Below are 23400 nucleotides of genomic sequence, written 5' to 3' on the forward strand. Positions count from 1 at the left end.
GTAATCGATTACGATTACGATTACTTCTGAATCTCGCGATTACGATTACGATTAAGATTACAGCAAAATCATGAAGTACTCGAATACCCACGATTACAATTACTTTGCTTCTTAGAACTTATCTTTGAAGAGATAATAAAGACAATATAACGATTGCGGTGAAAAGGCCTCATGAGTAGGGCGATTTTGGTTGACTACTTTTTTGTAAAATGAGGTGTCATGACGTAATTTACTGTTTATGTCATAATATAACCATTGGTTAACTTTATAGCTGATGATTTTTCGCACCAAACAATCTTCATTCCAGCCAAGGTCGTAGTCAAACCTCCCAATTTCATGAGGAAAGAGTCCGAAGCGGACACAAAATTATTTCGTAAATCAATATAAATTATAGATTATTTTTGAGAGATTTAATTACCTTGAAAATTTTGTTCACACTTCGCCATTTAATATCTCTAAATATCTTGATTTAGAAATGCATGCCTCCCCTCAAAAAAGAATAAAATATGTGTATTCAATAGAAATAGGCATTTCGGTGCCGGCCATTACCGCGACATGACACATCAAGACATACACAGCTTCAGCCATCATTCGACTCCACGAAGTGTGCTACCACAGAAAGACCATGGCCGAAACTTTGTGTGTGTGTCCATTGTCCATAACTGCGCTGGATGGGCGCGACTGATATTCCTGTCCTCCAAATCTGGGTCACACATACGAATGCCACCAGGGAATCCACAAAGTAAAATGATGCACGCCGTGAAGAAATGACAATTTGTGTGTCCGTCTGACGAAAGTTTTTCTTTTAGTTTTTTTTTCTTCATAGTCTGTGGTCTATGTTTGGGTGACTCCAATCTCATTTGACCATTTAGCAGGTTCAGGAGGAGGTCACGAATTAGGAACATACAATATGAACTACCGGTAAATCTGACTGCGTGGGCTGAGTTAGGATCAAAAAGGAATAGTAATATATGCAATAATCAATACTATAGACCAGGGGTCACTAACCTTTTTACAACCAAGGGCTACTTTTGGGTACTGATTGAAGCGACGGGCTACCATTTACTCCCGCTGTTTATCCGTGTTAGACACAATTTCCGCTTTGATATTTATAGCATTGGGCAGGTATCGCATAGCGGTAAGACTTCCATGAGATTCTTTTAAATCAAAACGTCTCATTTCAACCAGCTAGCCAGTAAGACTTTTTAAGCAATCACGAATTACTCCGCACGGTGTTTATATAAATTATGAAACAACTGTAAGCTCAGATTTTGAAATAAATTTTGTCACACGTTATACTGGACATCATCTTATCTGTTTCTAAACCAGTCAGTGGGAGGCCTGGCATTGCATGCTATCAACTAGTGCGCTGTACTCTGGTATGTAACTTACACTGCAACTCTGAGTGAGTGTTCCAGATGTGCATTAGTGAGGCGTGTTCTGTGTTTGTTATTTGATGAATGTGGTGTCCGCAAAGGCTGATTCACAACGATAAGTTGAACCAGACACGCTTGCAACCTTCATAGCTGCTGCGCATTCACCACTGTACTTTTCCGTGTCAACAAGGTACCAAAAGTTTGCTGCAGCCTTGTGGGCTTTGAGGTGGAGGTGATTTTGCAGTGGTACAATTTCAATCTCTAACTGTTCAGCATCCAGACATCACAGCTTTCATTATACCTGACAGCAGCATCGATTACAGAAAGTTAGAAACATGGTACTATAAACTGCGTTGAGTGTAAGAGAGACAAGCTGTGTCAAAAGATGCAATACACATTGGGCGTAGGCCTACTGCATCTGCTAGTACGTCACCGCCATTTGCTACCGGATAGTAATGTTGTTTACTACTTTGGCACTGTCCATGCCGTCGAGCTACCATAACGGAACCCACCACCCTTTCAAGAAGACCGTGGATGGCATGCCGTCATATCGCCTATTCTACGTCTTCGATATCTTGTTATTCTACTACATGTTGGTATATATTACTAATTGTAATTGGGGATATTTGATATCATCATTTTAAAGGGGCACTGCGCTCAAAAAATGATGTGGTCTTAAATTGAAGAAAAAAAACAAAGAAACATTTTGGCCGCAACCATTTTCTTTAGAACGCCACCGTAATGGAGCTGCAATTTACTGAAATTTCTACAGGACCAGAACGCTCCAGCGGTCGCGGCTGCGCGTCATTTCTTAACCCGTTACATGGCACTATCGAATGTAAACATTACATTACATTCGATAAGGGCACGATGCCTTCACCGAGGCACTTGCTCGACGCGATTAGTCAGTCTCGCAGAGACTGAACTTTCGATAGTTGTCAGCCGATGTTATGAAGTAAATATGTTTACACGCCAAGGCGGTTTAAATACGGCTTTAAACAAATGATGTTGCGATGTTGTTATGAAAAGTTGCGCGTTACGTTTGCCACCAATTCCACTCTGGCGATATATATGTTTTTTGGGTAGGCTGAGGAGTTGTCGGTTCAGGTTGGGTTTGCGTACCGTTGGATTACGGTTAGGGATGATGAATTTTACTACAGTACCCGAACCCTAAACACAATTTCGAATGTCATAAATTTTGTCATGTTCATGGGGAACCCTGATTGGTGGTATTCGTGTTGTGAATAAGAAATTTCTGTTATCCTGAAAAAACGTCTACGGTATTGTCTTGCTCCACCCAGAATCTTCATAATAAGTTTGTTCCACTTTTTATTGAGGATATACCAATGCATTGACATTATTGCAAGCTGCAATGACAAGATGTACCGTTACATCGTGTGAAGTTACAACGAATGACGCAACGCATACTCTTCATAAAAGTCCTTCTGGAATTGCACTAAGACGCCAGTGGTTTAATGCCATAGGAATCTCCTTGAACAAGATAGAGCAGAAAAAGATTCTTGTATGCAGTAGGCATTTCAAGATAGGCGATTATACTCGTCCCCGTAAAGGACTAGATCATAGCTCCATAATAGAATTCGTAGTGGTGGCTCGTCCCAATTGCCTTAGGGACAATCGAAGATTGTCTTGCGAAGAATCGCACAGTTTATCTTTGAATATTGCATTGCATTATGCATTTGCCGCGAAACTGAAATGCATTTGAATCTTGTTCTCTACCTTATCCAGAAATATTGTAATTAGTATAATTATAATTATAAATAAAACGCCGGGGGTAGTGATGCTTATTATTCCCATTGACTTTTTGCGTCACGGAAAGAGATATAGGTTTAAGCAAGATTACATTCTAAAAATAATACGACAATAATACACTATATACCCGGTGTCGGAAACCTTTTTCGTCCAAAGAGTAATATTGACCATGGCCTGTATATTTCATTATTATTATCAAGGAGCCACACATGTCAATAAACTGTTACGTCACAATCGAAAATTCGATTCGTCATGGTAACGCTAATTCGAAGTCACTACATGGGATTCGTCGTGTGCTTCGTATTTTCTCTGTGAATTTCGTAGTTACCAATTTTACCCCCCTAATCACGCAATTTTTATATTTAATAAAATAAAGCGCAAAAGTAGAGGAAAGCCAATGGGGCGAAACAGCACTTCATGAGGCCCCGCCCAAAACGCTGGTCTTGATATCCAATTGCAATATTAACCAAGCCAGACCCCTTTTGTCCCGAACTCACCGCTGCTATAGACAAAATGTTGTGTTATGGAGAGTCGGGGTGTATTTTGTGTAGTCGCTACAATCGCGACAAAAATTTGAAAATTTCGAACTTCATTAGGTCTCCAAAACAGTGCATTTCAACTTTTCTGAGCTCGATTCGCACTTATTTTGTAAAATGAATTTCATTCACACAAACTAACCGAACATTGTTATGCAAAAAGAAGCTGCTTGTTTTGTTCAGATGTGCAACAAACTGACCACTATGTAGCTTAGTGGCCCATGTATATTGTGGTAAATCAATATCATTTCGCATTAGTCACTAGGATTCATATATCACAATTAGGGCTGGGCAAAATCGAGTACCTGAGTGATTCGATTCTGAATCACGTAATATGCTTCGAGTCGAGTCGAGTAATCGAGTATCACTCATTATGACGTCACAACAGGATGTACTATGTCGAAGTCCAAATATGAGCCTTTTATGCCACCACAAAGAACTTAATGCCTGTTATCCATCACATTAAAGATACTTTAGTATTTTTTCGACCATACCGATTTCATTGCACTTCTTAACAATTTTGTTGGATGATAATGACTTCGGAAATGTGTTATTGCAGTAACGTTCGTAGCTTTAAACTGTGCCTGGTATGCTCAAACACGGCCAATCAAGTTTTCACGGCTTTCTCAGTGGAAAATAGTATCAAAACTATAACTTTCGTCAGTAAATTAACTTTCAGTGGCGAGGACCGTATAATTTCAGTACTCGAAAAAATCGTCTTTTACTACTCGACTCGAATCAATAAAATTACTACTCGATTCAGATTCGAGTACTCGAATCATTTTGCCCAGCCCTAATCGCAATAGCGAAAGTACCCCTCTCCGGTTAACTGCTGAAAAGGCAAGCCATTGACAAAATCTATTTACTGAAACTACGTTTTTGACTTCGACCACTTGAACTTCTAATTAGTTTTTAGACATAAGTAGCCTATATACAGGTGACTATTCATATCCATACTCAATTGTAAACCTTGATGAAATAACTAGGGCTGGGCACAATGATTCGAGTACTCGAATCTGAATCAAGTAATAATTTCAATGATTCGAGTCGAGTAGTAAAATATGATTTCTTCGAGTGCTGAATTTATACGCTTCTCAACACTGAAAGTTTATTTATCAACGAGAATTATAGTTTCGATACTAATTTTCACCGTTGAAGCCTCGAAACCTTGATTGGCGGTATCATAGCATCCGAAATCTATGGTACAAAGCTACGAAGGTTACTGGACGTAGCACATTTCCGAAGTAATGATTATCCCACAACATTGTAACCTAGTGGAATGAAATCGGCATGGTCGAAAAAATACGAAAGTATCTTTTATGTGATAAATAACAGGCTTTATATTCTTTATTGTGGTGGCATAAATGATACATCTTTGAACTTTGTCGTATTGCATTTTGTTATGACGTCACAATGAGTGATACTCGATTACTCGACTCGACTTAAAGCATAATACGTGATTCAGAATCGATTCACTTAGGTACTCGATTTTGCCCAGCCCTAGAAATAACACTAGTCGAAAATTGATCAAGATTTCATTTGAAAACCCAGCATGATGTAAACTCAGTCGGGAATCAAACATTAAGCGATCTCGCCGCGCCGTTTGATCGACATTTCGTGCCGGTGACGTCATATTTTGTGATACGATTGTTCATATACGATGTTCTTTCCAATTCTAGTTGCAGACGATTACCCATGTAGAGTGGCAGCCGAAAATATTCGGGTTTATTTCAATATCAATATAATGCCGAATACCTGCTAAAATATTAGACACGCGACCTTCAATATTGGTTTGAACTCCCAATTTGAGGATTGCAACGAGCACACATTGTATTCTTGAACTGATTTGAGTCGACAGGGGGAATGTTTTGGTCGTTTGGCGCGTTGATTAGCAATTCACTTCACCCGAAGTCACTCTGCACATCTGCTTTGTTTATTCAGATTCCACCTAACTGGTAAAAGTATATATAGGAATAGCTACTTTTGCTCCCGTTGCAATGTAACCTGGATATTAAAGTGACAAAAAAGTATTCAAAGGTACAATCTGATGGCTATAGTGTCACTATATCAATCTAATTCAATGGTATGCAGCTTGGGATTAAATTTCTGTATCGTAGTACTCCTATCCACAAACAATGTTTACTTTTGTTGAGCACTGCATTGCTGATAATCTTTACGTGGTACGCAGCAATCGTGAATAGAGCAGTAAACTTTACTCTCGCGCCAACACTACGATATAACTTTATTACGTAATTTATGACTGGAGCAACGGTTTTAATCAGAACTACGCACATATCCCGTGGCTCGTCAGAACTTGGTGGTAGTAGACAGAAACGTTGATGGATTAAATAGTATACTCATGTTTAAATAAAACGGAATAATGTCGGTGGACACTCGTTGGGGGACATCAGCTATTGGTACGGAATTATAAATACGACATTGGTAATCAGCATTGTATATCAGCATATATAACGTTGGTGTTTCTCAGTTTCTGACTCACAATTAAAAAGAACTCCAGCGATGTATCGGCTCGAGGTAACTGAACGTGCGTGTATACCACTTCTGTCGAGTAGAAGTTTACACAGTAGACCAGGAGTCACCAATACGGTGCCAGCGGGCCCCATAAGCAAGTTGTCCGCAAGGACCAGATGAGTAGCCCGCGAGCCTGTTCTAAAAATAGATCGAATTTCAGCACTTATCAGTGGGCTTATATCTATATAGATTGATTGACTTGTTTTTTTTGTTTAAATCACTTGTAACTTCCTAATGAAAATACATATACATTAATACTTACACTAATGATATCAAATATCCTCGCAATTACAATTAGTAATATACCAACACCAACATGTAATCGAATTGCAAGATATCGAAGACTGAGGGTACGGCACGCTGCCTATACAGGCGACATGACGGAATGCCATCTACGGTCTTCTTGAAATAGCTGGAGGTTCCGTTATAGTAGCTCGACGTCCAGGACAATGCCAAAGGAGTAAACTACATTATTATTCGGTAGTAGATAGCCGGGAAACACTAGCAGATTTTCAATATCTGTATGCCCATTCGTAGGCCTATTGTATTTTTTGACACAGCTTGATTGTTTTACACTCAACGCAGTTTAATACTATGTTTCTAACTTTCTGTAATCGTTTGTGTTGCCCGGTATTATGAAATCTATTGAGTCCGGAAGCTGAGCAGTTGGAGATTGAAATTGTAACACTGCAAAATCAACTCCACCTGAAAGCCCGCCAGGCTGCACCAAATTTTTGGTGCCTTGTTGACACGAAAAAGTGCAGTGGTGTATGCGCACATTCCGCTGCAGCTATGGAGGTTGTAAGCATATTAGGTCCAGCCTATCGCTGTGAATCAGCCTTTTCGTACACGAACTTCATCAAAAACAAAGACAGAACACGCCTCACTGATGCACATCCTCAAGACTCACTCAGAGTTGCAATGTCAAGTTCAGTGGTTCTCAAACTTTTTTAGACGCGCCTCATTGCCTCCTTTAATGACAGTGAAACATTTCGCCACCCCCTTGTCGTCATATAATATCAAAAATATTAAAAAAAACATAATGTATGCAATCCCAACGCATAGTCACATAGTGTGACAGCATGTCAGATTTTGACTGTTGAGAAAATTCTCAAATATGAAATTCGGACTATACACGTAGCAATACCTTAAGGTAGAGGTAAAAAGTGGCGTGACGCAAAATAAATTTAAGTTTACTCCAGCTCGTACCATATAGCTATTTTTGCGACTTTGGTGTCTAATCCATTTTATTCCCCCACTTGAGCTTGGCTCACAAGTAAATCAATAACCGATGGCGCAGACCACGTGCCATTAAAACTTGAAACTTTTTAACGGTGCAAACAATTTTTCTCTACGGTCGCAGGTGTTCGGCAATGTAATAAAGCAATAGAGTACTTTATGTCATCTTAAAATGCGCATCCTAAGCAATGTTCCCTCTAAGCTGCGCACGTGCGTAAATGCGCAGTGCTGAAACGGTCTCTGCGCACAGAAAATCTAGGCTGCGCACAAAAAATCCGAAGTGATGACTTTTTTTTAGTCGTTGCCCACTGTTGTCCAAGGGACCGCGCAGGCGCGCAGACTCGAGAAAAATTATAGGAAACATTGCCAGGGGCAAATACTGTTATCGCTGAAGTCTGAAACCGAGATACAAGTGTTGCACGCAAAGGTAGATATTGCGCTCCGCGAAGAAATGATAATTTGTAATCACGTGCGCCTCACGAAAGAGATTTTTCTTTTAGTATGGACTCGTACGCGTGAGCGATACTGATATCATTCCAGTAGCGCAATCTTTCCGGGAATGGCGAAATAACCTGGTTTAACAAAGTTATAACTAACAATGCGCTAGCTCGAAGTTGATCTGCGAGAAACTAACGAATAGTCTTTTCCGCGTGGCATGAACAGTGCGTAAGATTTACTGTACAATTACATGCCGTGGATTTTCGAAGTCATCACTTCCATCAGACTAATCTGATCACCTATGGCGAGATAGGATAATATGCAGAATATGCAAGTACAAGCACCAATATTGCTAAAAAAAATCCATCCCTTTGCAAACGTTGATCGGGAAATGCTGCAACTGTGCATTGCAGGACGTTGAGTTACATCAGCTTCTCATCAGCAGAAGTTTTGATTTTTTTTTCGATTCGTTTGAACGGGAATCTTCCGTCGATAAGGTCATACGCTGATATATTGTTCTTGCTTCAGTCAGACTTGAATATTCGTATCATTAAATCTGAATGTATGTCTTGATACTAATGAGTGCAATGCCGGTATTAAGAAGTCACATCAGTGTTTTAACGCGGTAGGCCTACATCGATCGCATGTATTGATTTGCAGTGCGTTCTCGTCACTCGTGCGTGTATGGATGTCTCATACTAGTAGTCCATAGTGAAGGGGTGGGCAATTATTTTTCTCCGCGGGCCAAATGAGAAGCAGAAAATATTTTGGCGGGCCGAGTTAGAAATTTTAGCTGTATTCTCCTGCGTATTGATTTTATTTCTAAATTGAAAGGAGTGAATTACACTTAATGGTGTTCAGTGGATGTGTTGATATTGGGGAATGAAAAAGTGACGGTTAATTACAAATATTTGCCGTCATATTTTGAAACAATGTTACACATGATACATTATGATCTCTCTTTAAACCCCTATCCGCGTTGTTCTATAAATATATAAAAATGTATTTGGGATGGCTGAAGCAGCCGTTCGTCAGACTAAACCCAATCGGGATGCACGTTTTTAACACTGCTTCCGAGCGAGATTTATTTTATACACTGATTGGCAATGCTTTATGCCCTAATCTCGTGAAGCGCGGAATTTTTCCATGATTCTTGATTCAATCGGTCAATAATATTGGTAATTGCATATATATTGCTATATTTTTAATTCTCTCTCAGCCCACGTATTCAGTTTTACCGCTAGAGCTGAGTGAGGTGCTGTCTTGGAAATATTCGGGAGGTCCCGTTGGTACAATTACTTCGTTACATGTTGTTATTTCGCGACCTCCAGTCTGCTATGAGAAAAGATATTGAAATCGCCAAAGCGTACTAAACCAAAAGACGCACACGATTCCCAATTGCTATTTCTTCACTGACAAATATTGCCTATGGACAATTGGACACCGGGGTTTTCGGTCAACATAAGCCCAGTCCTTTTCGGTCGAGATTTTCTCGCTGTCGGGCTTTTCTCCTTTACTTAGTTGCGTGAATATTCGCTAATTCTGCTTAGCACTGTTTATAGTGAACGCTTTTAATCATGGCAAAACGAATGGGTAGTTTTTCATCCCTCACCAAGCCAAATTAACAAAGAAATAAGGTTCGTTTAACATATCATGGTTGTCGGGGCATGTGTAAACGGAAGAAAAAACTGTAAAATTAGATAAGAATTTTTCTTTTTCCGAGCGAGAAAGGTCTGCTCTGCAAAAGATGCCGAGAAGCAAAATAGCAAACGAATAGCATTCATTTTCTTCGGAAAGCCACCACACTCGAACTGAAGCCAAAACACCCTCAAAATATGCAAGCAAAATATGATGTCGAGGTTTATCGTCATTATTGCTCGTGAATGCTTTTCAACTCTTTGCGACACCACAGAGTAGCACGTGTGGTATGGTGCATATCCCGAAAATAGTTCAGCTGCAGCCAAAACGCGGTGGCTTTTTGAAAAAAATGCGGTGGCTTTTTGAAAAAAATGCCTTCAATGGCTTAACTTCAATTCGAGACCACATCATGTTCACAGCGTAGATCCCCTTCTTCACTCATAATGTGATTATCTGGTGTCAATGCAATAAAACTAAATGTAAATGCTGTACTTTGATTCTATCAATGTCTTTGTTGATACGCACTGGACCGTAACTGCCGCACCCCAAACCCCCAATTAGGGGGCCCGAGCTCGAAGGGGAACCAAAATTATTTCGTGAATAAACATAAATCATGGAGTAATTTTTTTTTGAAATTTATGCAACTTTTTCAAAGAATAATAAAGAAATGACCTTTTGAAATCGAGTACGTCTTTTAGTTTAGTACTTTTGGGCGAATTCAATATCTTTTGACACAATAGACAAGAAGATGTTTGATATAATTATTTAGGGGTCCTACGCAGGTGAATCAGATTACGTGAGCAGAGAGAGGATATAAATTAATAGCAATATGTATGCAATTCCCGATCACATTGACGATTCAATCATGAATTATATGAATTTTTCGCGCTTCGCGCGTCTAGGCCATACACCCGCCGGCCGGACACCCAATGTAGATGATAAGTAGCGCAAAAAAGTGTAGGGCCTGAGGGGGTCTGGGGGGCGAAGCCCCTCAGAAGATCGGTTTATCACCCTATGGGGAGGGGGCTGGTTGTGCACTGTTGTTCATGGGCCTGCGCAATGAGTTGGTGTGTTTGCGCAGACTCATGAAAAATTAGAGGGAACATTGATCCTAAGAGTGGCATTACACAGAATTTGTCCTAACTGAGTATACTTGGAGCCGCTGTAAGTTGTGAGCCACTTCGATCAAAATTCTTGTTTCAACAAAAGGTCTATTATATATGGCATATGGCATAGCCTTATAAGGAAATAACATATTTATCCGTACCTTTGTGCCGTTCTCCACACTCTACACCAGTGGTTCCCAAGCGGTGGTCAATGGTTTCTGGTGGGGAATAGACGCATTTGTTCAAAATTATATAGAGGACAGACGGCATATTCACGGAGACACATGCGCAATTACCGCTACCAGTTAACTGCTCTGGAATGTATGTATCGAAAATTACATTGTGTGTTGTTCACAAAACCTCATTTTTGACTCTGGATAGCGTCACAAACGCTTCCAGCACGACTAATTTGACATGAAATAACGCTTTCGCGAAATTATGAGCGTTACTGGTATCTGTTCACAATTCGTTTTATGTTGCAGTTATAGGCGATTTTCTTGCGTACTGGTGTGGTTGTGTGTCTTGTGTAGTCAAACCAGCAAATAGCTGCTCTGTGACAACAAAAGTGCTGGGTAGTGGGGATCAGGACCGTAACTGCCGCACCCCAAACCCCCCAATTGGGGAGGGGAGAGCTCGAAGGGGCCCAAAATTATTTCGTGAATTAACATAAATTAAAGAATTTTTTAAAATTTATGCCACATTTTCGAAAAATTTTCGCGCTAGTTACGCGATTTAATATTGCCAAATATCTGATTATTGGGTACCCTTCCCCACGAAACTACGTAGAATTTATGGAAATGGAGACTTCGGCGTCGGCCATTACTGCGCCACGACGCACTAAGGCATATGAAGTTATAGGCAATGTAACATGCATCTCCGAGAAGACCTTGGCCGAGAAGGAATGCCCTTGTGGTGACCCAAAACTTCGATATATATACAATATATATGTTTAATTGGCTGGCTTTAAATGGCTTGCGCCGGGTATTAACAACCAGAGGTAATAAATTTTTTGGATATACATCGTTAAGTTAAGACGCGGAGAGAGTTCGTTCTCCATGTGGAATATCCAGTCAACTCATTTCAATACAAGTACGTACTGGCGAAACTTATGGTTAGGCTTAGAGTCAGCTCATCTGAAAAGTGCTCAAAGAGAAAGCTAGGTTCCGCTGTGTGGAAAAGTGTGCAACTAACTTCAACACCACAATATAAATCGTACCGACGTTTTTGTGAGATCTAAAATCCAAAATACTAGAAAGGCATGGTAACTAAATGGAGAAAAAACATATAAAATATATGAAACCAAATCCTATGCAAAAAGGCATTCTCAACTAGATAGGGTTGCCATACGTCCGGAATTTCCCTGACATGTCCGGAATTTCACTGTTCAAACTATAGCGTCCGGGAGCAATTTCTAAAATATTCCAAATGTCCGGGATTTTGAAGACTTGACGTAGGCTCATAATTTTTTCGTAAATCAACAGAGAAATATTAGTTAGATATCACTTCGTTACATAATTGATGACTGGATCAACAGTTTCAATTGGAATTACTAGGACATCCAGAGGCTTGCTATAACTTGGTGACAGTAAACTGACTCGTATGTTTGGAGACTCATGAATAAAGATACCAGCTCAATTGTATCGGTTACAAGCTAAACCAGTGGTTCTTAACTTTACCACCAGCGCCCCCCAAGGGGCGCTGGCGATTTTGAAGGGGGCGGAAACGCTCAGGGGGCGATATAGGGGCGCTGGGCTCAGGGGGCGGTATGGGGGCGCTGGAGAAAAATGGCTTCGCAGTAGATGATGTGGTGGTAGAACATATCCTTAATGAGTATTCAGAGCAAATTAACATCGAAAACTTCGTTATATATAGCCTACAAAAGACATATAGGTTTAATTGTCCATGGTCGCCTAAATGACTGGCACTAGGGATGGTGTGAATGCGAGGTTCACGTTCGCGTTCTGTGTGTGAACCTCGGAAATTTAGAGGTTCACGTTCACAACAGAACCTTGGCAGGTTCTGCACTGTGAACCTTTCGCGTATATTACAATTTTCACTTCATTATGACATTTTTCCGTCAAATTTATTGCATTTCAACTGCGGGTCACTCAATGCATGGCGCTGGCAGTATAAAAATCAACAGTAAACGACCAAACGACCATGCACCTTGACAATTTCAAAAGTTTTACTTGCTTTGTTACAACTGTTTGCTCGAAATATCCAGCTTTATTACCCTTTGTGAACATTTAGTGACTCTCTGCTGTGAGCTTGACCCGCAATCGCACAACATCACGAGCGAAATGCGTAGTCAGCAATGATGCTTACTCCCCCAATCAATGAGATTAATATCGTTTTCTGATGTAAAAAATCTAGCAGGAGTTCAGGTTCAATCTTGACTGCATAGGTTCATTGTATCATTAAATCCAAATCCGTACGGTTGAGGTGTTGGCTACTGCTGTATAACTTGTTAATGGAGTAAAATCGGTAGCAAGTATAGAAACCTGTTTTACACTCTGATCGATATCAATGTAGCAATACTCAGACGCCGAATACATTGTCCGGTCTGGGCTGGACCGTTGAGGCCTAAGCTTTTATTCCCTGGTAAGTCGTCGTCGAAATTGTTGGCTGGACGACGGAAAATATTGATTTTATGGGATTATTATATCACTTGTTTGCCTGAGTTGATACATTTAGCGACGTTTAAAACGCCAATATGTACCTCAGCATTGTGGCATTATGTGGCCCGAGTCGTCGCTAGGTATTGTGTACAGCTGTACACTGTACGATATAGGCTATCACTTCACTGAAAGATAGGATTGGAATTAGCAATATGACGTCACGTGACGTCATGAGGTTCACGTTCGTGTTCACACAGAACCTTTCAATAAGGTTCGCGTTCACACGAACCTGTACCTTTCAGAGGTTCGCACCATCCCTAACTGGCACCGAATGTTCCTGTCTTGGCAATCTGAACCCCAGAAGACGAATTCCATCTGGCAGGGAAAAATTATATGCCAGTGAAGAAATACCAATTTTAAATGGTGTGCGTCTTTTAGTTTAGTACGATTGGCCGACAGGGATATCTAAAACTACATATTCCTGTTGGGCGATATCCCTGTTGGGCGATTCTATATTTTTTTGATATAGCAGACAGGAGGTCACGAAATAACATCATGCAACGAAGTCATACCAACGGGTTCTCCCGCCCGAATATGTTTAATTATTAGTTTCGGGCCCTACAGTTTCCAAGACACCTCACCATGTTCGCTCTAAGTTTTGATGAGTCTGCGCACACTCAACAACTCACTGCGCTGACCCTTGGACAACAGTGCGTAACGACTAAAAAAAGGTCATAACTTCGGATTTGTTGTGCACAACGTAGATTTTCCGTGCGCAGAGACCGTGTCAGCACTGTGCACGTGCGCAGCTTAGAGGGAACATTGCAGCTCACTCAGCTCTACCGGTAAATCTGGTAACGTGAGCAGAGAGGACAAGAAATTGATAGCAATAGATATGCAATTCCCGATCTTACTGACCGATTTTATCATGAATTGACGAAAGTTTTCGCACTGGCTCGCTAGACAGTACAGCTGATTCCGTGGCAAAAGCCAACAACGTGATGGGGGGCGGTCGGTTCATCACCCTATGGGAACTCAAGACCCAGGTTTTTTTCGGGGGGCCTGACGAAGTGCCGTTTCGTTCCTGCCAACGGGTATACGCCCGAAGATGTATAATTATTATTGGGGGGTTCTACCTTTTAAATCACACATCACTCAGCTCTACCGGTAAATCTGTTTACGTGAGCAGAGAGAGGATAAATATTGATCTCAATATACATGCAATTCCCGATCATAATGACCAATTTTTCGCGCTTCGCGCGTCTAGGCGAGAATAGCTGCAACAGTAAATGGACACCCAATGTAGATGACTAGTATCGGCAAATAGCGAATAGCCGAAGAGGGGTCTGGGGGCGAAGCCCCCCGGAAGTTTGGTTTATCACCCGATGGAGGCCCAAGACCAACGTTTTTTGTTGGAGGGGGGTTGACGAAGTGCTGTTACGGCCCTGGTCACGAATTAATTGTACCTACCGGCACGTCCGAATATGTTTAATTAATAATTACGTGCCCTTTATTTTCCCATACAACAGCTCACTCAGCGCTACTGGTAAATCCGATTACGTGGGCTGAGAGGATAAAAAGTTTATAGCGACTTATATATGTAATTACGACCTATTCATTCATGCATTATAGAAAATTTTGGTACCTAGGGCGAACAGGCCACACAAACTTTGCTGACCATCGAAATCACGCTACGGGGTTCTTGGGGGCGAAGACCTCGAAAGTTTGGTTTATCACGCTATGGGTGCGCAAGGCAATCGTTTTTAGGGGGTTGAAGAAGTGCTGTTACGGCCCTCCCTCTTACTCATTGTCTTTATTGCATTCCTTACAATATGAGGTTGGGGGGCGCTGGAGCACGATAATTTTTGAAAGGGGGCGCTGGACGAAAAAAGGTTAAGAACCACTGAGCTAAACTAATGTTCGTGTACAATTTTTGTTGAGCTGAAGTTTCACCTAATCGCAGTAGAAATTTAGGACAACGTAGACCGATATTTTACGTTTTTGATGTCGTTGCTGGGTTACTTGCCGACTTTCATCCCAAAAACTTACGTCCGTTCCGTCGCGCGGGGGTGCTAACGGCAACTGAAATTCTCCATTATATTTGATAGAGCTTAAATTTGGTATCCGAGTAGCGTGTGTCCACTATACGGCCGAAAGCAATCTCCGTATACCACTCTTTCCCGTGGAAATTAAATATATTCATCGTTGTTTCTAGTGAATAATAATTTCCTTGGTACTAGTTAAGGCCGTGTACACTCACGGATAAAATGAACAGAGTGTCGCGTGCGCCATAGCAAGTTTCAGTTGTCTTGGACAAGGATATAGATAAATAGGCCTACACGCATGTGAATTGCGCAATCTTGCTCGAATCTTCATTTATGCATAAAATGCAGCTTCGTTGGTGAGCCCGATCCATATTCAATTTGTTGCCTCAACGAATATAACATAGTGTTACCATACGACGATTTGTCGTCTTTTTTGACTTTTTTGAAAGTGTCCTCGGAGGACGCCTAAATGTCCTCTTTTTTGAGAATTATGGTAAACGTATGTGGAAATTGGACTGAGATACAGGACATCAGCGGGCAAGTAACGGGCGGAGGGTTTTTTTCGGGACTTGATCTAGACAAATGACCTTTTTTTAGTCAACCAACAGAAAATCTGCTACAAAGTCGGTATTACGGGACTTGAGATGGATATATTACCCTTTTTTAGTCAACCGACCCCGAACACGGTATAAATTACAATTTTTGGGATTTTACTCCAGTATATTGTAAGTCTGAAATTTTTGAAAACGTGTCCTCTTTTCACATTCCCAAAATATGGTAACCGTAATCCTAATATAACACTACTAATACTATGGCAATGGAAAGCGTTGTGAACACAGGAGATTGCGCTTCGCGTAAACACGATAGTGTTTTAGCCATGATAGAGCGGGTAATATGAATTTAAATACATTAATCTGGATCAGACGTGTCAAGACTACGTACTTTCGATTTATCGCTGGATAGGACCAGAGTTGATTTTTTGCCAACGTGAACACTGTGTATCATCGGGTTTTCGCATCCGGACGCGGAAGTTCGCACCCACCGTAGATTTTGAGCAAATATTGTTTTAAACTGGTGAAAGACACCCGATCCACGCAGCCACATTAATCGACGAATTCCGTGCACGCTCTTCTCCGTGTGGATAATAGTATGACTCCTTTCCGTCGGCGCTAAGGTGTTGACCAGAAAACAGGATGGATTTAGCCCCGCTGCCGTACGGTAACGATAACAATCCAAATGGAGAAGGCGGCTTTGCCTATCTGGGAGGTGCATATTGATTTATACCTCGCTCATAGCCGAAGTCCAGTTGCGTCAACACCCGCGTATCTTGTTGCAACGATATCGCTCGTATTTTAACGAATGCGTGCAAATGTGCAGATGTACATAATCCAGTTATATAAAAATATTGGACCAGTGTCGTACTTAACTGGCTTTACACCTCTAGTTACGGATCGCGAGTTATTTCGACTACATGCGTTAGTATGCGGCCGGTGGGCCATATAAGTGCTTGAAATACGGCCAGGAATAGCAAAATGGTTGACCACTACTATTGCTGAAGACTGTTATTGGGTATCGCGCGCAGCTCATAGTTCGAAATAACATTTAAGTGATGATCACGATATGTTTTGTTGAATATTATTTCTTTTGTAGTAAATATGCCTGTCGCCCATGTTGGAGAGCACAACGTTGTACAAGGCTCTTGTTTAAAACATGTTAGTTTTTGTTTTCTAATTTTTTTAAACCATGACGTCATAGTGGATTGACATTGACAATAGAAAATATAGGGTCAAAATAGTTACTTAGACACCTTTGACTGTTGAACCGACTATTCTGAGGGTTGCAACCAACCCATATCGATATAGGTCGGCTATACCGGGGTGGTAATTGTCCGTAGGCTCATACAACATATTTTTTTGGAAAGTATTTACACAAATATGTCATAATTTGACATCTTGAGAAAAACAGAATTTTGTATTATTTAAAAAGTCTTTGTTTAAAACACCGTTTAAAAATGCTTTGAACAAAGTGTTTTAAACAACCCATTTGTTTTAAATGAAACTCTAGTTGTACTGACGTAGAGTTATCAAAACGTAGTTGTTAAACTGCGTTGCCTATTTTTATCTTTATATTGAAGGCATGCAGCCCGCGGCCTCTACGAATTTTAAAAATTGGCCCGCGACCCGTTTTCAGTTGGCGACCTCTGATGTAGAATGTAGATTCAATTACATTTCCATTCTGAAAAGAATAAAGCACAGCGTCAAATGTCATAGACCGCTCAACATGATCTATTAGGGTAAACCGATCAGTCGTATTTCTAAATGCCCCATTGCATGATCACAGGCTATATATGTAGTACCCTACAAGTTAAATTTTACACCATGATTTTACGTTACTATGAAAATAATTAGGTAATACCTATAGCTGACACGTACTCCTTAACGTCGCTTTAATTAATGATACAGGTACCTAAAAATATTCCGCAACATTTCGAAAGTCAATTCATTGACGAGATTTTGCAAAAAGAACTGAAATGAAGCGGAATCGCCAAGCTTTTGATAGGTCGGGGGGGGGGGGTTCTGCGTTATGTATCATGTCGCAAGCCATACGAGCATAATGGTCGCTCGCCATCCTATAGTCTGTTTGCGTGCGGGGTGTTTGCTACATTGTCTGAGTGTGGAATGTTTGCTAGATTGTAACTAAATAACGGTCAACTGTCGATAGAAAAGACAGCTGATGACCCACTTGACTATCACATTGCGATATTGCGGATTGCGTTTGAACCATTACAGGGAGGTAATATATAGCCGCAAATAGTTAGCTAGTGAAGGCGTATTGTTAATTAGAAGATAAGTCGGTTATCAAACTATTAGCGAGTTTTCCAGTAGTGTATTTCGCAAAGGATATGAACATTATATATTGATGCCGTAATATACCTAGAACGGATATTTGTTCTGATATCTACCTTTGTCACATTTCTTTCATTTCGAAGGCTCTGCATATTATATTGCCACTTTGGCGGAGCTCGACAGTCATGGGTTTGAACATTTGTTGATAAACCTTGCAGAGTTACAATCGCAGTAAGAGCGCGTCTTCTTTTGTTTCGTTTATTGTTTCGATGTTCTCATTTTACTTCTAATCTCATTTCTGGTTTCCACGTAAATGCTACAGGGGTGTATAGTGCAAACTGTATAGTGCGAAATGAGCCCAGCTTGTTGTATTGACATGTCATGGTCAATTGGTCATGAAGGTGAGCTGTTATTTGACATGAGCTGAACTTATTTTAATGTGCTCGAACGAACCCAGGTTAATAGCCACTATAATTTACAGATAATATCCCAAAATACTATATTTTTCCACTGAAGGCAAACTACCTCTTTTTATGATGTTCCATTCCCCACCCCCCCCACCCCCCAAGGCTTACCGAGTAGAATTGGAACGACGGGTGTTGCTTGGATTCCGCTATCATGAACGTTTTAAGATATACTTTGCGTCTACGGGATCAGAAGAAGTGTGCGCGAATACAATGAATATCTATAACATCAATATCACTTAAAATGTATTTTTATCTGAACAAGACACACACAATGTACAATGCGTGTATACACTGTATAGTTTTAAGGGGGGCTGATAAAGTGCTGTCACGGCGCTCCCCCTTACCCATTGTCTTCATTACAGTCCTTACAATATTAGGTCCGAGGATATTTGTGTGTATCATATTTATATACGTCTCGAATCAGTACACACAACGAGTGCATCGCAAAGTCGAATGCCTTTGGTATCGGCGACATCGTTGTACAATTCTTGTAAAATACGTGCAAAACATGTGATGAATTAACACCGTTAGAGTCTTCTGGCAAATCGCAACTGCGTGAATTACATCTAATTCAAATACATCAATGTAAATATTTTCACCTTCGGCTTAAGAGAGTACAAATTAGTGAGCTCGTCGGGATGTTATGTAGGACCTAAGATAACGACATGTTTAGCATGATGTTGCTCTCAGCTTTCTTGGGCTATCCAACTTACCGGTTTTACACCTCGAGAAATATACTTTTAATGTATTCGATTTGATTTATCTCACTTTTGCCCGGTCATGTCACATAGATTGATCGCATGTTGCTCCAAACTATTTGTTATAACACTCATCTTTTTCTAATAATATTGGAGGGCTACAAACTTTGAGCAAGTGTCTTTCGGCAGCTCATATTCATTAAATATATCGATCAGATATATTAGAATGGCTCTGGACTAATAATATCAACTGATTATTTGTTCAGAAAATGTTTCTTTATAAAACGTAATTGATCTTTGTATTTTCAGTATTTTCCTTTCGTTATCTAATTAGTAGCACCTGATCAATACCATGGCGGAAGGTCAAAATCAAAATTCTGGTGTCGCCGATGTCATGCCTACATCATCAAGCGGTATGTAATACTTACACTAATTGAGCTAAGCTTCCTTCAAAATCATATCAATATAACCCATATAAAACAGTTGTAAAGTTATTTGAATATAGCACATTTCACTCGTTGTCTTTATAAAATACCGATAGGATTCGAAGATCATAACCGAATCTATAATATTTTATGGTAAAACTATGCATGAGTCCATACGCATTACAATGATCACGTGTGTCTTAGGATTCGCAACTTTGGCCGGAGGTGAAAATGTCAATCTCGAGATTACAAAGTGTCCAGTTAACGTCGTAGCTGGTGATCAGATCCAAAGGAACAAGGTCGTCTACAACATTATCAGGGATAAAGAAGAAACGAGCCCTGCTGACCAAGGTGAGTGCTGTTGAGAATAGAACACATCTCTTTGAATCCAAGGCTTTCACTAACTAAGACAAGCAATGAATGGAAACGCAATGGTTTAGATATACCTAGGCCTACAGCAGATAACGTTCAGGCGATCGACCATTCAAGCAATAATAACAAAACAGAAATGAGATGATAGCGATCGCCGCAAGTGTAACGCTTTTTGACTCAATATGGTGTCTTATGGTGACCCCTTTTGAAGCTCCACGCCGATCATTGTCCCCAAATATTGGGAACCGAAAATGGGAATACGAACTGGGATCACCGGCGAGTTGACTAATAAAAAATAAAGGTCAACTTTTCGGCTCGACATTACACTTTTACAGCTAAATTTTCATGATTTGACTTTAAAAAAAGTCATTTTTCCGACTTGACTCCAATCAGGGCCGCAACAGCACTTCGTCAGCCCCACTAAAATAACGTTGGTCTTAGGCCCCCCATAGGGTGATAAATAAAACCCCAGACCTCCCATAGCAAAAAGGATTTTTGTCGCTACATATCGGCTACACGTTATTTCATGTACCGCTTGGTCACCGTATTTCGCCCAAACGCGCGAAGCGCAACAAATTTTTTTAATTCATGATTAAATTGGTCAATATGGTCGGGAATTTTTTATCCTCTCTCTGCCCCCTAATCAAATTTACAGGTAGAGCTGAGTGTGGTGTGTTTGAAAGGTAGGATCCCTAAATAGTAATTAAACATCTTCGGGCGGACTTCGTTACATGATGCTATTTCGTGACCTCTTATAGGCCTATCTGCTATATGTCAGAAGATATGGAAATCGCCAAAACGTACCAAACTAAAAGAAGCAGATGATTTCAAATTGGTATTTCTTTCTTCAAAGAAAATAGCGCACGTGGCGACGGCGTCCATATGTCAACACAGTTATCAAATACACATTGTCTTCTTGATCTACGGTGCGAATTGAACTGCCGTGGACGTGACATTCACAATTACAAAGAATGCCATAGCTATCCACGTTCTTGATTGATAAGTAGTTCTGTGGTACCGGCGATAAAATGTAGGCGTGCAGTGCAACGTTATATATTACCGTCGAATACTTGAATTGAGAATTGAGAAATCGATCACTATTTAGTTTTTCGGAATATGTGCAACAGCTATACATTCGATCAATAGATATTAGTTATAATAACTTTTAAACTATTTACCATGAATCGCGTTATCGATGGTGAGTCTAGGCCCGTCTGTGCCTTACCTGTCGTTTCGTGCTTTATTTTCGAACAATAAACATGCAACTTATGTGAATTCGGGAGAAAATGTTCAAAATCTCGTCATTCATAGTCATTCGTTCGCCTACCCTGACAACAGGTAAGGCACTGCCTCACTTGCCTCCCCCAACCCCGCGTCCCTGATGTATCACAGCTTACAGCGGGTAGGCCTATATACCTCTGCAGTGACCATGTTTGGCTCCACCTACGCATGTGATCATGAGTGCTCGCATTTAAAAGGATCATCAGGACTAGTAACTCAAGTATCACATGCTCAAATAAGGCAACCAGCATGACTAGTACGAGTTTTTACAGAGAAAATGTGGCGCACACGACAAATCCCATGTATATAGTGAGTTCGATTTGGTGCTACAATGACGTCACGAATTTTCAATTGTGACGTAACACTTGATTTACATGTATGGCTCTTTGGGAGGTAAAATGAAAAAAATTGGGCCAATATGGCTCTTCGGACCAAAAAGGTTCCCGACCACTGTCCTATAGGCCGCTGTGGTTCTCAACCTTTTTGAGCTCGCGGACCGGTAAAATTTCAATAAATAGTCGGCGGACCGGTGTACCTTCAAAAATTGAATAAACCCGAAATGCAATTGCGATAAAACCATGCAACCATTTTTTGCAGGAATGCTACTGAAGAGTGACATTTTGAGGGTTTTATTTGTGTTTATGACGGAATCCATGATATTTTGCGGTAGTGTGTCGAAGGCCGAAGGCCGTTGATTAACCGACTACACCAGGGGTTTTCAGAGGTCGTTTTATTTTGTATTTTGCAAAATGAACTAAAATATTCAGAAATGAACTGCCGATACCACCCGGTTCAATGGCATTCTTGCAATGGTGATTGGTATACCATTTCTGTCCCCGCGACTCGGTAGAATAGGCAAACTGACCCGTTGGGGTCGCGACCCCTAGGTTGGGAACCCATGGAATAAACCAACTTGAATATTATTATTCTATTCGATAATATCGAGAAAAGAAGCGTTTCGGAGTCGGGAAAAACACCTTTGCTCATTTCCAACTACCACCAGACGTACTACGACATGCGCAGTACGAATAAAATGAGGATGTTTTTATTCAGTTTTAAATGTGATGTGTTGCTTCCTTTATCAATTTAGAAGCCTTCAACCTTTTTTATCTTGCAATTGAAGTATAAAACTACAAAATGTCTGGCGGACCGGCACCGGTCCACGGACCGGCGGTTGAGAACCACTGAGTATAGGGTTCAGATCCTCAGGACAGGAACATTCGACAAGAGCCATTGAGGCGCCTGCGGAAAATTACACATATGTGTATATGTATCGAAGTTTTCGGTCAGCACAAGGGCATTCTTTTTCGGCCAAGGTCTTCTCGCTGTTGATCGTTCTGGCACACTTCTCGGAGTCGCATGTTACATGGCTTATAACTTCATATGTCTTGGTGCGTCGTGGTGCAGTAATGGCTGACGCCGAAGTCTCCCATTTTTAGAAATCACGCGTATTTTTGTTGGGTGACGGGTACCCCAAAATGAAGATATATGACAATTTGAAATCGCGCCCAGCGGGAAAATTTTTTGAAAAAGTTGCATGAATTTGTAAAAAAATACTCTATAATTGATGGTATTTCACGAAATAATTTTGGTCCCCCTTCGAGTTCGCCCCCCACCCGTATTTGGGGGTTTGGGGTGCAGCAGTTACGGTCCTGACTCCAATATAGCCGTTTAACCGCGCCATCGCCCCCCTATCGCCCCTATCCTTGTTTTTGACCCTAAACGCCTCTTCGTTATTTTCGCCTCCCGACACCGCCAAATCGCCCCCTGGGGGGCGATATCGCCCACGTTGGGAACCACTGATCTGGAAGAAGAATATTATTCAAGGCACGTATCCAATCACGTGCAAAGCATCAAAAGAGATATCAGGCGGCCAACAAGTCATAATAATTTTGTTGCGGTAGTGGTGTATTAGTTTGATGATACATGAATTATGCGCAATGAAATCCACAAGCGTAATCCATATGAATAGATGTCTGATTAATCTGTCAGATCAATGACTACCCTGTAACA

The 23400-nt window shown here is 40.8% G+C and overlaps 1 protein-coding gene across 1 annotated transcript; it reads left to right on the forward strand.

Annotated features, from left to right (window-relative positions):
- The first annotated feature begins 19196 nt into the window (after positions 1-19196).
- On the forward strand, positions 19197-22082 carry LOC145439072 (uncharacterized). Its single transcript, XM_080316541.1, has 3 exons — positions 19197-19722; positions 19939-20085; positions 21985-22082. The coding sequence occupies exons 1-3, from the start codon at positions 19662-19664 to the stop codon at positions 22080-22082; spliced, it is 306 nt and encodes a 101-aa protein (XP_080172667.1). The 5' UTR covers positions 19197-19661.
- Positions 22083-23400: the final 1318 nt, after the last annotated feature.

Source organism: Botryllus schlosseri, chromosome 1, assembly GCF_051294905.1.
Source record: "Botryllus schlosseri isolate E-star chromosome 1, Bs_hap1, whole genome shotgun sequence".
Lineage (NCBI taxonomy): Eukaryota > Metazoa > Chordata > Ascidiacea > Stolidobranchia > Styelidae > Botryllus > Botryllus schlosseri.